This window comes from Neoarius graeffei, chromosome 24 (assembly GCF_027579695.1).
Source record: "Neoarius graeffei isolate fNeoGra1 chromosome 24, fNeoGra1.pri, whole genome shotgun sequence".
NCBI classification, from domain to species: Eukaryota; Metazoa; Chordata; class Actinopteri; order Siluriformes; family Ariidae; genus Neoarius; species Neoarius graeffei.
Genome location: NC_083592.1, coordinates 44630456 through 44647349, shown reverse-complemented (window position 1 = coordinate 44647349; position 16894 = coordinate 44630456). Strand labels below are relative to the sequence as shown.

General features: G+C 41.0%; 1 protein-coding gene across 1 annotated transcript; it reads left to right on the top strand.

Annotated features, from left to right (window-relative positions):
• The first annotated feature begins 1719 nt into the window (after positions 1 to 1719).
• Positions 1720 to 11294, top strand: LOC132872465 (ras-related protein Rab-14-like). The gene is made up of 8 exons (XM_060907304.1): positions 1720 to 1817; positions 2531 to 2589; positions 2689 to 2742; positions 5987 to 6164; positions 6329 to 6395; positions 9763 to 9850; positions 9951 to 9981; positions 10325 to 11294. Exons 2-8 carry the CDS (start codon positions 2538 to 2540, stop codon positions 10500 to 10502), a joined length of 648 nt encoding a protein of 215 aa, XP_060763287.1. The 5' UTR covers positions 1720 to 1817; positions 2531 to 2537; the 3' UTR covers positions 10503 to 11294.
• Positions 11295 to 16894: the final 5600 nt, after the last annotated feature.

Sequence of the window (16894 nt, the reverse complement as noted above, 5' to 3'; positions counted from 1 at the left end):
GTACTTTTGTACAGTATGATCTTTTTATATTTATATTATTATCATATTTATTTATATTTATTTACACAAATCATGTTATTTGTTATCAATGTATACCACATTATCTGTAGCCGCTTATCCTGTTCTACAGGGTCGCAGGCAAGCTGGAGCCTATCCCAGCTGACTATTAACCTAATCTGCATGTCTTTGGGCTGTGGGGGAAACCGGAGGAAACCCACGCGGGCATGGGGAGAACACGCAAACGTCACAGAGAAGGGCCCTCACCGGCCACTGGGCTGTGACAGTGCTAACCACTACACCACCGTGCCGCCTATATATATATATATATATATATATATATATATATCACACACATCACATTATCTCTAGCCGCTTTATCCTTCGACAGGGTCGCAGGCAAGCTGGAGCCTATCCCAGCTGACTACGGGCGAAAGGCGGGGTACACCCTGGACAAGTCGCCAGGTCATCACAGGGCTGACACATAGACACAGACAACCATTCACACTCACATTCACACCTACGGTCAATTTAGAGTCACCAGTTAACCTAACCTGCATGTCTTTGGACTGCGGGGGAAAACGGAGCACCCGGAGGAAACCCACGCGGACACGGGGAGAACATGCAAACTCCGCACAGAGGGGCCCTCGCCGGCCCCGGGGCTCGAACCCAGGACCTTCTTGCTGTGAGGCGACAGCGCTAACCACTACACCACCGTGCCGCCCCATATATATATATATATATATATATATACATATATAAAATCCATCCGTTATCTGTAGCCGCTTATCCTGTTCTAGAGGGTCGCAGGCAAGCTGGAGCCTATCCCAGCTGACTATGGGCGAGAGGTGGGGTACACCCTGGACAAGTCGCCAGGTCATTGCAGGGCTGACACAGAGACACACAACCATTCACACTAACATTCACACCTACGGTCAATTTAGAGCCATCAGTTAACCTAATCTGCATGTCTTTGGGCTGTGTGGGAAACCGGAGCACCCGGAGGAAACCCACGCGGACACAGGGAGAACATGCAAACTCCACAGAGAAAGGCCCTCACCGGGCGCTGGGCTCGAACCCAGGACCTTCTTGCTGTGAGGCGACAGTGCTAACCATTACACCACCATGCCGCCTATCATATTTTTCTTTATTTTAATTTTACATTCTGTACTTTCCCTTCATTTTGTCACTTGATTTTATGGACCACAATGGAATCTTGTGTCATCCAATTGTTTGTATGTATTTACACTGAATTTACTCAATAAAATCAATCAATCAATCAATCAATCAATCAATCAATCAAATGAACTGATAGCTTAATCGTAGAGTAGCCAATCAGAGCGCGTGATTGCTCATATCCAGTGAATGTGTATAGAATGTTTCTTATACATTTATGATTTTTCACTGTACTAAAGAAAGGACCTGTATTCCCAGTTTAGTCTACTAGTCATTTTATTTGGGGCAAACTGAGAAATAACACCTCTGGTTGTACATTTCGGAGTAAAATAATGTGAGAATCACTGTTCCACATCATTTGGACACAACAGATGGCGAGAAAACAGAAACATTTACAGATATAATCAGCAGAGTCACTGTGGGAATCGAGCGCATCCCATGCTGAATTGAATCATTTCTTTTCACGTCATGTGTCGTGTTTAATACGGAGCGAATCAGGATTTAGTCCCTGCGCTGCCCGCTGTGTCCACGAGAGGGCGTTGAAGTTACTGTTTTGATCGACGTGTAGGAAGAAGGTGGACGCCATCGGCTGGTCCGCGAATCTGCTCAGGTTTACAGGAGCCGGCTTTGAATTCGTATTTTAGGTGAAGTTTTTTAGTTTGGTGGTGTTAAAATAACATTTCTGGTTAGAAAATGCTTTCTGAAATGCTCTTGGGGTGGTGTATTCGATACCAGTAGTTGTGTGTTTCGCTGTCGCTAGGCTAAGGAAGCTGAGCTAACAGCTAAGCTGTCGAAAAATATCCGAGTTAGTGACTTTTTTGTTTATATAATCTGATAAATAGGCCAGATGTTGTACTTTATTTGATATGAAACACAGGACTGTATTATGATTGACCTCACCCGAGTCTTGTCACGACAGTCTCCTGAACACTGAAGGAGAATTATCCGTTAGTACTGAGATGGATGCTAGGCTAATAGCTAGCTAGTTAGCTAACGGCTATTTATTTTCATCGTTGCACCGGCCTGCATAACTCTTAGCCGCTTAGCACGGTGACTTGTTTACGTGCATGACTAGTTCATAAAATTTATAATTGGGCAGCTTTTTACAAGACTTCTTGGGACGCATAACTCTTCTTTCAACGCATAACCGAGTACATAATTGTATTAATTTGATTAGCTGTTGATTAGCTTGCTTGCTAACTCGGTGTTAGCAGGTTAATGCCAAGACAATAGTTTGTCAGCTGACTAGCCTTCGGTGAAGCATCAGCAAGCCGGCTACTTTAACATCAGCTACCTTTTTTTAAATATTTATTTTTCTTCATATTACCATTTTTGCTTTTTTTTTTTTCCCTCACAGAACCAAAATGACGACTGCACCATATAACTATTCCTACATCTTCAAATATATCATTATTGGTAAGTGACTTCCTGTTAGGAAACATATTTTTCAGATTCTGTAATTTTCTTGCTTCCTGATGTTTTCTGACACTCCTGGTGTGTGTTTTATTGTTGCAGGGGATATGGGGGTTGGGAAGTCTTGTTTGCTCCACCAATTTACAGAAAAGAAATGTAAGTAATGCTCGGCATTGAATCACACTTAGATAGGCGATGAAATAAAAAATCTGGAAAAATCCAGAGTAGCTTAAATGCTGCTCTTTGGAAGTGTGCTGAAGGGATGAACACCGTTCTTTGAAAATATATTCACTCAGTTGGTTTTTTGATGGTGGTGAATGGTTGACGGTCGTGTGAGGGAGTTTTTCCTTGCCACTGTCACCGCAGGCTTGCTCATTGGGGATAATTTTTTTTTTTTTTTAATTTTCTCTAAAGCTGCTTTGTGACAATATTGTTAAAAGTGCAATACAATTAAACTTGACTTGAAAGTCTGCCGTCTCTCTGTCCTGGGTATGACATTAAACTGCATCCAGGTGGAGTGGGGAGGTCGTGCATGGGATCAGTGTACCCCAACCTGAAACCTATAAAAAGTGCACAGGTGGCCGTTACTACTCACTCTGTGACTGGCGAGTGCGGTTGGTGCCACAAAACCAAGCAGACTCTTGGGTTACTAGGGTTGGAACTTTTTGAAGACTCCAACGGCAGTTGCCTCATAACTGGCAGATGAGAGCAGCGCCAGGTGGGCTGGCGTGGTTTAAGGCGGACCTTGACTGTAATCAAGTTTTCCGGCAGCCCGCTGCAAGCACCCCAACCAGAACTAGCACATCTCCGTGGTGCTGCTGTAGAAGGCGAGTGCCCAAAGTGCATGGGTCTCAGGCGTGCAACCTGTGATCCACTGAGTGCTCCTAGCAAGATAGACATGTTTCATTGTAGGACGAAGGCAATCAGTCAGAAGAGCTTGACTAGGTATATATTATATCCTTCTCCCATCCAAAAAGGGTAATATGGCCCATGCACAGCTGCATGAAGATACCAAGTTTGTTTCAGTTCTGCACAAAAGGCTGGACAGTAATTGGAACAGATGTGTTAATTAACAACACAAAATATAATAATCACCATTCGTATGCAAGTAAAGATTGCCACAAAGTTATGCAACAGCCAGTGTGTTTGAGTGTGAGGAACACGCACAGGTTCTGACATGTCATATTGCCAAAAAGGGGAAATCTATAGAGGATATTGCATGGTTTCATGAGGATATGAAGTTTATCTTTGAGTGGGGAACATATTCACAAGTGTGCAAAGCGAAAGAGTGATATATTTTTCAATACAAGAAGATAAACTTCATATCTTCAGGCAATCGTGTAATGTTTATAACCGCAACCACAAAAAATGTGCAAGTTAATTAAAAAAAAACAAAAAACTTAATTTTGAGCTGGTTTGTCATTTTGACAACACGTGTCAAGTCAATGGGAAAACACTAGGAGTGACGTCATCAGCATGAAATGTCACTTGGATCCGTGATGTATTTCGTATGAGAAATGTGAGTTTTTCAACACGAGAAGATGAACTCTATCTTCAAGCTAATGTGTGGTGATTTTTTTTTTTTTTGTTATATAGATGCATTCACAAGCAAAATGTATCGAAATTTATCGAAACAATTCATTGATTTCCTCACGAGTGACCTATAGAGAGACACGTCACTGTTTTGGTTCTTCATGTCCAGATGCAGCTTGTGTTAAAGAGTGGGGATATTTCCCAGTAAAACTCTCATGTCCCATATATGTGAGTATTTACAGCAACTTTAAAATATTTGCATTCAAGTTTAATCATTAGAACACTTGTAGGTTAATGATTTTGATTGTAACAAAACATGCTCAATTCATATGAAACCGTTCAACAATATTTAAAAAAAAGCAAAAATACACAGCAGTGGATTGACTGCAACATGGAAATGTTTGCATTGTTTAATAGTACATAAAAATAACATTGCTATTATGATCATTTTGAACACTTGAGAGAACGCAACAAAATATACTTGAGATTTAGCACTACAACGATGTTTCAGCAAACTGTATCAAAGTCAAAGCTGTGGAACAGTGTGTATGGGGGTGGCGTGGAAACTTTGGCCAAACAGAAACAGATGTCGCTTTAAAAATTACCAGTATTACAAGAAGTCTAACATATAGCTAACATTTCAATATACTGGAGTCTAATGATTAGGCCACAGTATATTTAAAGTTTGATATTTTTAAATGCATAAAAACTCACACAACCCCACTTCAATAAGTTTTATTTTAGATTTTGAAAAGAAGACTGCTCTTTTGGCATATTTTTCTGTTCTGTTGTTAAAATGCAGAGCTCCTACATAAAATCTGTGAAGATTGGCAGGTCTAAAATTATCATTTAAAGATTTATTTTTTGGTGTTTTCCATCTGTTCCTCCACGCAGTTCCTTCCACAGGTTTAAATACTGCTGCTTTAAGAACCCCTTGTAAACCCCCCCCCCCCCCCCCCCCAAGAAAATATACCCATTTTGTGATTTTTTTTTTTTTTTTTTCTTCCCCCCTGCAAAGAATACATGAACAGATTTGCCATTATTAGATTTGGTTTATATAAATGTGTGTTAAAGACAGGCGGCACGGTGGTGTAGTGGTTAGCGCTGTCGCCTCACAGCAAGAAGGTCCTGGGTTCGAGCCCCGGGGCCGGCGAGGGCCTTTCTGTGTGGAGTTTGCATGTTCTCCCTGTGTCCGCGTGGGTTTCCTCCGGGTGCTCCGGTTTCCCCCACAGTCCAAAGACATGCAGGTTAGGTTAACTGGTGACTCTAAATTGACCGTAGGTGTGAATGTGAGTGTGAATGGTTGTCTGTGTCTATGTGTCAGCCCTGTGATGACCTGGCGACTTGTCCAGGGTGTACCCCGCCTTTCGCCCGTAGTCAGCTGGGATAGGCTCCAGCTTGCCTGCGACCCTGTAGAAGGATAAAGCGGCTAGAGATAATGAGATGAGATGAGTGTTAAAGACAAATCTCTGTCCATCACATTGCCAATGTGTTGCAGATTAGACAAGATGTTTCCTTCAACTAGGAAAAGAACAGACAGTCCATTGTCTTGAAAATCTCTTATAATGGAAGTGTGAGGGCAGGTGCTGAGTTCAGCTACTAACCAGCCAGTGTTAAATAAAGTAACACTCTATATACAAATTCATAACCAACACTAAAAGCCTTAGAATACATCAAATATCAGAGTAGCTTTCCAATACTGAAGCAATACAGTGAATAGCAAATCCAGTTAAGGTTTTGTGGTACATATAAAAACAAACTCTTGCTTCTGAAAAAGTGGTCCCAACTTTTGGAGTCTTTTAACAGAAGAGGAAGGAGTCTCCAGTTGAAGAGTGTATGATGTGCTGTTTGTTCTTGTTTAAATCAGTCATGGCGGACTGCCCTCACACGATCGGGGTGGAGTTCGGCACACGGATAATCGAGGTGAGCGGGCAGAAGGTGAAGCTGCAGATTTGGGACACGGCGGGTCAGGAGCGATTCCGTGCAGTCACTCGCAGCTACTACAGAGGAGCCGCTGGTGCTCTCATGGTGTACGACATCACCAGGTAGAGTGGATTATTTTCTGTAAAGCTTTAAGGAGATATCTCATAATCCGAGACTGGAGGGTTAGAGGATTCAAAGTCTAAAATGAACCTGTCAGAATATTGTCATTGGATTTCACGTTTAATGTCATTGTGCTTAAAGTGGAACCCGGTGCATTTTTCTACAGGCGAAGTACATACAATCACCTGAGCAGCTGGCTGACTGACGCAAGGAATCTTACCAACCCGAATACAGTAAGATCCTGTGAAACATCAGAATTCTTACCTGTAGTAGTAATGTGCTCTTATGAGGTAATTTGGTTAAAAATAAGTCAACGTATTTCAAGTTTTAAAAAAGTTAAGAGAAGAAAAAATGAACCAGCTGGCTATTAATCAGATGTGACCGAGAGAAACGGTGAAGTCTGTCGTACTGACGAGATCGGTGTTCACCTCAGAGAAGTGTTATAAATGTTTTTAAATACACTCACTGGCCACTTTAATAGGAACTTGTTCTTGGCTGCAGGAGTGGAACCCAATGTGGTCTTCTGCTGTTGCATGCTGAGTTGCTTTTCTGCTCACCACGGTTGTAAAGAGTTGCTATGAGTTACTGTATCTTTCCTGGCAGGTTGAACCAATCTGGCTACTTTCCTCTGATCTCTCTTATCAACAAGGCATTTGTTTACACCCACAGGACCGTCCCTCACTCAACTTGGTGTGTTTTGTTTTTCGCTCCATTCTGTGTAAACTCTAGATGTGTGTGAAAACCCCAGGTGATCAGCAGTTTCTGAACTGCTCGCACCAGTCTATCTGGCTCAAAGCAACACCCATGCCACAGTGAAAGTCACACTTTTGGCGCTTTTCCACTACCCTTTTTCAGCTCACTTCAGCCCGACACGGCTCGCGTTTCAACTACCTCAGAGCGGCGCGACTCAGCTTGCTTCAGCCCTGCTCAGCCCCCAAAACTCGCACGGTTTTGGAGTAGGGCTGAAGCGAGCCAAACCGAGCCCAGTGGGGCTAGGGGCGTGAGGAGACACTCCCCTGTGCACTGATTGGTGAGGAGGAGTGTCGTCACATGCCCACACACGCCCCGCGAGCACGCTGGGATCTGTAAACACCGTAAACCCGGAAGAAGAAGAATTACGAGAATTTCTGAAGCCTTATGTGCCTCGCCTCATCTATACGCTCTTGCCAGTATCTGTTGGCGTTGTCGGTGACAACAAGCCACAGCGCCAAGACCAGCAACACTAACGACTCCATGTTTATTGTTTACTATCTGTGTCGTGTGACTACCGCTTAAAAGGTCACTGATGTCACTGTTTGCACCGCCTAACGACATCACGTGACGTCCACCCACTTTCGCTAACTCCACCCAATGTGTCCACCCACTTTCAGCCAGCACGGTTCAGCGCGGCTGTAGTCGAAATGCAACTCCAACAGCCCCACTCAGCCCAACTCAGCCGTGTTGGTAGTGGAAAAGCGGCATTTGAGATCACAATTTTTCCCATTCTAATGTTTGAAGTGAACATTAACTGAAGTTTTTGGTTTGTATCTGCATGATTTTATGCGTTGTGCTGCTGTCAAGGGATTGGCTGACTAGATAACTGCAGAAAACAGCAGGTGTATGAGTGTCGCTAATAAAGTGGCCAGTGAGTTTTTATATAATTATTGAAGTAGTCCTTGCCCAGCCTGATGTACCTTGCTATGAAAACTTTTTTTTTTCGCGGTCCGGTTTCCATCAAATCCTGCACTCTGATTGGCTGGCGAGCGGGTCCGTATCCTATGTTACGGACCTCTGGCGACTCGCTTGTTCGCAACAACATAGTAGCAATTTTTGTCAACATTTATTTTCGCATTTCTCAGGAGAATAGCATTAATTTTACAGCATGGATAGTGATAAAGACAGTCTTCACAGTGAAAGCAAGTTTTACTACCCTGAGGAAGAAGAAAAAAAAAAAAAACATTTTCAGGAGAAAGCTAAAACCTGTAACTGTTGCTAACGCCAAGCAAAAACATGGCTGAATCCTGAATGACTCAATTTTGTATAAATGGGGGACTACATAGGCGGCAAAATGTAGTGTCATTTCCCCCCTGACATGTAAGTGCACTTGTGTACTGAGGTGGAAGCAATTTGCATTACAGCTGTGAATGAGGATTCAAAATGGTGGCTCAGCTCAGTTTTCCCTTTTGGGCGCTCTTGTTTTCTGTTAGAATTTGGTAAAGATAAATATTATATTTACCAGCTTAAGGTCGGTCCGGATGGTGAAATACCGTGACCTCAGCCTTGAATACTGACCTCAGCCCAGAGGGCCACGGTCAGTACTTTTCAAGACCTTAGTCACAATATTTCACGATACGGACCTCCTGGCTAATAAATAAACAAATAATATACTAACTGGTTTTGTTTCAAGCCTGAAAAGTTTACACTGTACTCTTGCTTCCTAATATAATATATAAGGAGGCATTTTAAATAGCAGTTGCTTCTAGTCTTGGTTCCCTTTTTCCTTTTGTGTTTGTACTGAAGATCAACTGCAGACTGTCTTGCTTCTGATTTAACTCTGCATCTGGTCTTAAGAAAACATAACCTCAACCCACACATTTTTAAATCAATACACCAAGCTAATCTGCCCTGTATTCATACTGAATTGATTAGTTTAATGTGTATAAAATGAAAAATTTAATGCTGTAGACAAATCAGTTTTTGTGGAACTACCATTGATTTGCATGCATGCAAAATTACAATAACCAGGTTGATCCTGAGGATGTGTGTTTTGAACCAGTTTGATATTTGAGTATCTGTAAGTCAGTTGTCGGATGTTCAGTTAACTGCGTGGAAGGGCAAAAGGACTTTGCTTGACAGCAGGGTATCATAAAAAATTTTTTTTCACTGCAGTTAAACACTCCTCCAGTCACAAGCATACATTATAGATGTATAAACTTGCTTATGGTAGTTAATAAATTATTTTATTTCCACTTGTTCAAGCTAATATTCTTTGACTGGTATACATTTTTGAAACTTCCTTACATTAAGGTTTAATTTCAAGAATGCTAAAAAAAAAAAACAAGACTTTTAGCTACAGAGATGCACTGAAGGCACTGCAACAAAACTAAGACTGCAGAATGCCACATCAAACATGCATATAAACAGATGAAAAGTACATGGATGGTGCTATTGTTTAATTGGTAAATTGCTTTGGTATAAGGGGAATTTTGCCATGTGCTGTTATAGATAATTACTCCAAGAATGCTTATTTAAAATAAGATTGCTAAGCTCTGCACAATTCAGTATTTTTTTTTTGGGCGTGTATCAGCAAGTTATTTTGTGAAAGTATTTTCACAACGTCTTTTGGTATTAATTTGAGCCTGAGCAGTAAACCATTTATTGATATTTGCCCTGATTGTACAGTGTCTCTGAATATTAAATCCAGGAATAAGCATCACATTTTCTCCTTCTTGGCAAATAGTGATTTCAGTATCCCAACACTTGTATGTGACGCACGCCTTACTGTTCTACAGCTAAATATTCCATCATTGGTCTTAAACAGGTGCAATTGGTGATGTTTCATTGATTTGGAGAATCATCATGTTTAAGCTGCTCTGTCCTGAGTCATTGTTTTCTCCCCAGGTGATTATTCTTATCGGTAACAAAGCTGACCTCGAAGCCCAGCGAGATGTTACGTATGAAGAGGCGAAGCAGTTTGCTGAAGAGAATGGTGAGAAGTATACATTTTCATAAAATGTATTTATTTTATCATGCGTGTCTTGGATCTCCACTGAATTAATTATTTTAAATGTAATTTTGTTTTGGAATAGGCCTGTTGTTTCTGGAGGCAAGTGCCAAAACGTAAGTTTATTTCCTTAATCAGTAAGCAGCGGAGTCTGGTGTGTTTTGGTGTTTTTAGTTATTTTAGGCAGTAGTGATCGAATGAAAAGGATTTTGCAAAGTTTTCATAACCCTACAGTTCCACTCACAAATGGTGTCAGCCTTGGGTGTTTCATGCTAGTGCACTGTGTTTGGACAAGCTCATGTCATATGTAGGATCTGCTAAATCCTTATTCATCCAAGTTTATATTCCTTATTTGTTGCATAAACACCTGGAGCAAGTGTAAAACTTGAGTAGATGAAATATAATATTTTGCTCCATTTTACATCTTGTCCAAGCCCAATGTATTTGTTCTTTGAACAGAGGTGAGAATGTTGAAGATGCGTTCCTGGAGGCAGCTAAGAAGATCTACCAGAACATTCAGGACGGTAGTCTGGACCTGAACGCTGCTGAGTCAGGAGTCCAGCACAAGCCCAATGCTCCACAAGGTGGCCGGCTCTCCAGCGACACACAGCCTCAGAAAGAGGGCTGTAGCTGTTAATGACCACGGAAACTTCTTTCTGTCTCTTTTTGTTTCATATCTCCCCTCCAAACCCACACCACAGCCTCTGTACGCTCTCTCTCTCTCTCTCTCTCTCTCCCCTTTCTGATTGGCCATGAGACTAGATTTCTGGGGCTGGGAAGCTCTGAATGATGGAGGGCAAGCATTAGTCAGCTTCTGCCATGTTCATCCCTGCCCTTCCTTTCTCTCTACTCACTTGTTTTATCTGTTCATAATGCACACGTCCCAGTGCACTTGGCAAGCATTTACAGGAGGACGAATCCTCCACTGAACACTAATGTAGATGGGAAAAGAATAGTTTATCAACACACGGGTGGATGTGCATAACTGTAAATGAGATCTTGTGTACAGGAGCTGTTTAAATAGTGGGGTAATTTAAATCATGAAATTTTGATATGCGTTATTCTCGTTTAAGTGGAAATGAAGTTAACGTTTAGGCAGAATCTGATTTTAGAATGTGCTTAAGAGAAGATGCATGATAACCTGTTATTGTACATTTTGTTAAATGAAACAAGAACTGTTTTAATTAGGATTAATGCAGTGTCACAAGTAACCAGTCACCACACGTTTATCCTTGTTTGTTTCTACTCACGACATATAACAATATGCACGAGTACAATACAGGATGAGTATTGTTAAACAATTGAAAGCGCCATTGTAAAAATTCTGATGTTTTTGTGGGGTGGGGGTTGCTTTAGATACAAGATGTTTTAAGACCTAGAACATTAAGAGTAATATATTAAACAGGACACACATTTGAGTCTGTAAAAACATTTTTTTTTTGCACTTTGTTTTCAGTGGCCTAGCACTTTGTTTTGCTATCTTATTAGTCTTACATCAGTCAACCTGCAAAGCATCCAGTGGACTTAAGAGCTCAGCGGGTTTTTTTGGTCCTTGATATGTTCAACATCCCCGAATGTCTTTTGAGCATTATTAATGTGAGAAACAGACCAGCACTATCAAACCCTGTTAAGGTGGTAAACCTTTTAAGTAGTTTGGGGGGGGGGGGGGGGGGGGTAACTGTAATTTCACAACATATCAAATTTTTTTTTTTCAGTTTTAGTTTCTGTTGCCTTATTTTTGTTCTCATGTCCTCTTTTCTGTAAATCTTGTTTGGTCTGGTAAATGCATTATGTAAGCAAGTCACTTAATGTTAAAACAGGCACTAATGTTAGGCTTTTCCACCCCTTCAGAAGCATTCCTCGAGTGTGTGCGCGCATGCGTGTGTATATATAACATTTTTTTTGTTTTTTTTTTAATGTTATAAACTGGATTGGTGGTGTAACGAGTTGACACTTGGTTCAGCATTAGTTTAAACTAATTGTATTTTGACAAGGTAGATTCATCTCAAATTGATCTTAAAGGCACCAGTTGAAATTTTAACCGGGTTTTTGTGAAGTAAAAACACTGCCCTTAACTAAGGAATGCAACACCAACCTGTTTCACGTGACCATTTTTGTGTTGTTTCAGTGGCAGGCATTTCAAGGGGATGAAAAAGGCTAAAAGGAAATGTTCCAAACGTGATTTTCTAAGATCTACGGTTTGAAGGGAGACTGTAAAGGAGTATGTCTGAAATGTTTTGTAAACTAAAATTCCTTTTTACATTATGAAAACCCATTCTCTTGCTTTTCTCCCTCATGTCTCATTGACAAAAAAAAAACGTATATAACCTTCTGCTCTGAAACTCTGAGGTATATCTTCTATCAGTGACGTTTGTAATTATGTTAATAAAGACAATGCTGTAGACTGTCTGATCATGCATCGTAGTTGTCTTACTGTGTGTACATACAGTGCCCTCCACAATTATTGGCACCCCTTTTAAAGATTAGAGGAACAAAAAGGTTGGAAAGTCCCACCTTTTGAAGTAGCTTCATCCTGCTGGAGGGGGAAAAAATCTAAATCCAACCTTTAATTGAAACACAATTATTCAAAGACAAACAAATCCCTAATTTTTTTTTTTTCAACAAAAATGTGCCACTATTACTAGCACCCACACATTTAATACTCTGTACCTTCCTTTGTCAGTAAAACAGCACTGAGTTTTCTCGGTTGGAGATGCAGGGCAGCTGAGACCATTCATCTTTACACAATCTCTCCACAGCATCCAGGGTCCTTGGCCCTTTCTTCTTGTGCGCTCCTCTTCAGCTCATTCCTCAGGTCTTCAGTGGGGTTCAGGTCAGGGGCCTGAGATGGCAGAAGCTTGATTCTGTGGTAAGCTGAAAATGTTTGCATTGATAGGGACATATGCTTCGGATCATTATCCTGCTTGAAGATCCAATGATTACCTGGTTTTAGTTTCCTGGCAGAGGCGGTCAGATTCTGGTTTAAAATGTCCTTGTATTTCATGCAGTTCATGATGCCATGTACCCTAACAAGGTTTCCAGGGACTCTGGAGGAGAAACGGCCTCCAAAATAGCACAGAACTTCCACCATATTTTACATTTGGGATTTGGTTCTTTTCTTTTATACCCGTCCTTTTTACACCAAACCCACCTTGAGTGTTTATTGCCAAAAAGTTCTATTTTTGTTACATCAGACCAAAGAACACGGTTCCAAAGTTGTACTAGCTCTTCACAAACTTGAGTTGTTTAAATTTGTGGTTAACTGACAGAAAAGACTCTTGTTCTGGCAAACCTTCCAAATAATCTGTTGGCATGGTGGTTTGGGAGACTTGGAAACCCCAAGATTTTACTTTCTCTTGTAATACACCAACCGTGATTCTTGGGGATTTTTTTTCTTCTCACTTATCCTCCTCCTTACTGTATGTGGGGGCAAAATAAACTTGGCTCCTCTTCCAAGCAAGTTTGTAACGGTTCCAGTTGGTGTCCACATTATTATTATTATTATTATTATTATTATTATTGCCCTAATGATAGAAATTGACATTTTCAGGTAGTAGCTTTTAAAAAAAATTATAATAATCATTCCCTGACTTATGAAGGTTAACACGCTTCTCCCTCATTTGGTTTGTGTTCTCTTATCTTTCCCATGTTGATGGATGACTAAGGGAATTTGGCCTCTGTGTCACCTCATATTTGTTCCCCAGTTAACCATGAAGTCTTGGATTACAGCTGGAAAGTTCCTACACACTCTAATCAACTCAAAAAATATAATTCACTATAATGTCCAGGGGTGCCAATAAAAATGTGTGTTTTTGTCAAGAATAATTGAGATGAAGCTACTTCACCGAAAGGTGGATTTTTTTTTTCTAACCCTTTTTACTCATCTTTACATGTGGTGCAAATAATTGTGGAGGGCAGTGTGTGTGTCATATATATATATATATATATATATATATATATATATATATATGACACACGTACAGTTGTGGTCAGAAGTTTACATACAGTGACGTGAATGTCATGGTATTATTTGGCCTTTCAGTAATTTCTTTGAACTGTTCTTTTTCTGTGGCAGAATGTACAGCAGGGGCGGCATGGTGGTGTAGTGGTTAGCGCTGTCGCCTCACAGCAAGAAGGTCTGGATTCGAGCCCCGTGGCCAGCGAGGGTCTTTCTGTGCGGAGTTTGCATGTTCTCCCCGTATCCGCGTGGGTTTCCCCCACAGTCTAAAGACATGCAAGTTAGGTTAACTGGTGACTCTAAATTGACCGTAGGTGTGAATGTGAGGTGTGAATGGTTGTCTCTGTCAGCCCTGGCGACTTGTCCAGGGTGTACCCCGCTTTTCGCCCGTAGTCAGCTGGGATAGGCTCCAGCTTGCCTGCGACCCTGTAGGACAGGATAAAGCGGCTAGAGATAATGAGATGAGAATGTACAGCATACATCTTTAACTAGAATTTGGTGCACAGGTTTTAATTTTCTTTGGGTTTCCGGAATCAACACAGGTTCAAAATTATACATACAGCACACCTAATATTTGGGTAAAATGTCTCTTCGCAAGATTCACCTTGACCATGTTTACCATGAACAAGCTTCTGGCAGAATTCTGGCTGGATATTTCATGACTTCATGGTAGAATTGGTAGAGTTCAATTTTTTTTTTTTCTTGGCATGGACTCTACTTATAAGCATGGTCCATATATTTTCAATAGGGTTGAAGTCAGGACTTGTTTTAAGCTTAATGTTAGCATGCTTTATCCTCCACAACCGGCTCTGATACATGTTTGGATTCATTGTCCTGTTGTAACTCCCAAGTCCCAAGTTGTGTTCAAGTTTCTGATGGTTTATGCTGAAGAATTCTGAGGTAGTCCTCCTTCTGCATCATTCCATCCACTTTGTGTAATGAACCAGTTCCACTGGCAGCAAAACAGCCCCAGAGCATGATGATCCTACCACCACCACCACCAGCTGGTACAGTGTCCCTCTGTACATGGTGGTCATTGTGGCCAAACAACTCAGTCTTTTTCTTGTCTGACCATACAGTTATGCTCCAGAAGGCTTTTTCTTTGTCAGCTTCAAACTTTAGTTAAGCTTGAAGGTGTCAATTTTGGAGCAAGGGGTTATTTCTTGGATAGCATCCTCTTAGTCCATGGTGATCTGAACTGTCAACAGTGATCCATCAGCTGCACTGCAAAAAATGATATCTTAGCAAGTGAAAATATCTTGAAAATAGTTGAAATGATCTAGCATTTCCTATTAGAAGAATACAAGACACCAATTCTGAGATTATTAAACCTAGTTCTAGGTTGCAACCAACTTTATTCTAAGATGTCTTATCAAGTAAAAATATCTGTCCATGCAGCAAGATAACTTCACTAGCATTAAGTAATTTTCTCCCCAAATTCAGTTTTCAATTTTTTTGCAATGTGAGGATGACAGTTTGGGTTTTCTTGAAGCAAAGTGACTATACCTCACAGTAACTTGGATATAATTGTTTGAACTGATCTTGGAATTTGCAGTTGTTTAGAAATAGCTCCAAGAGACATTCCAGAGTTGTGTACATCTGCGATCCTCTTTGTCAGATCTGCACTGAGCTCCTTGGACTTTCCCATTTTATTTGGTCAATCCAATGAGTGCTATAAACACACCCTTTTTATGAAGGCACAGAGAAGCTACCAGCTGTAGTCAATCATGATCACTAACAGGAAGTTAAGAGGCCTTGGCTTTGGCAAGATAAGAGACATTTTGGAAGTTTCAGCACCTCTGAATTAATAATCTACAGTGGTGCTTGAAAGTTTGTGAACCCTTTAGAATTTTCTATATTTCTGCATAAATATGACCTAAAACATGAGATTTTCACACAAGTCCTCAGTGTGAAAATCTGATGTTTTAGTACAGCGGCTGTACTTTCTGAGGAGGCTGAGGAAGTTTGGTATGTCACAAAATCCTCAGCAACTTCTATAGCTGCGTAATTGAGAGCATCCTGACCAAATGCATCACTATGTGGTACGGCAGCACTACGGCTATGGACCACAAACGCCTGCAGAGAGTGGTGAAGACTGCTGAGAGGATCACCAGAACTCCACTGCCCTCTCTGCAGAGCATCTACCACCGCAGAGTCCACAGGAGAGCAGCCTCCATCCTCAAAGACCCCACCCACCCCCAGCATGGACTGTTCACATTTCTACCCTCAGGCCGGAGGTACAGAAGTGTGAAATGCAGGACTGTCAGACTAAAGAACTCTTTCCCACCACCATCAGACTCCTGAACAGCTGACAGGAGTCTATAACCATGGACTACCTCCCTGTAAACTGTCCTTGACTGTTGACATCTGTTTGCACGTTTGCACACTACTGCCCTTTTTTGCTGCTACATTTTATCATTGCCTTATTTTTATATTATACTGCCTATATTGCACGACATTACCTTTATTTTGCACTATACTGTTTTTTTGTTCTTTTATTTTGCACTACATTGCCTTTACTTTGTATTATTTCTTCCATCTATTTATTGTTGTAATTTGGCATTCATGGTGGACAGCAAAGTAAAAATTTAATTGTGCAAGAGGACATCCTTACTGTCCATATGACAATAAACACTTTGAAACTTGAAGTCCTAAGAGTAGATAAAGAGAACCCAGTTAAACAAATGAGACAAAAATATTATATTTGGTCATTTATTTATTGAGGAAAATGATCCAATATTACATATGTGAGTGGCAAAAGTATGTGAACCTTTGCTTTTAGTATCTGGTGTGACCCCCTTGTGCAGCAATAACTGCAACTAAACGTTTCCAGTAACTGTTGATCAGTCCTGCATGCCGGCTTGGAGGAATTTTAGCCCATTCCTCTGTACAGAACAGCTTCAACCCTGGGATGTTGGTGGGTTTCCTCACATGAACTGCTCGCTTCAGGTCCTTCCACAACATTTCAATTGGATTAAGGTCAGGACTTTGACTTGGCCATTCCAGAACATTAACTTTATTCTTCTTGAACCATTCTTTGGTAGAACGACTTGTGTGCTTAGGGTCGTTGT

Excerpts from the sequence above, each read along its gene's own strand:
- LOC132872465 (XM_060907304.1), top strand. The coding sequence starts at position 2,538 with ATGACGACTGCACCATATAACTATTCCTACATCTTCAAATATATCATT. Across the intron at positions 2,590-2,688 it reads CTTCAAATATATCATTATTG|GGGATATGGGGGTTGGGAAG; the intron begins GTAAGTGACTTC and ends TTATTGTTGCAG. Across the intron at positions 9,851-9,950 it reads GCAGTTTGCTGAAGAGAATG|GCCTGTTGTTTCTGGAGGCA; the intron begins GTGAGAAGTATA and ends GTTTTGGAATAG.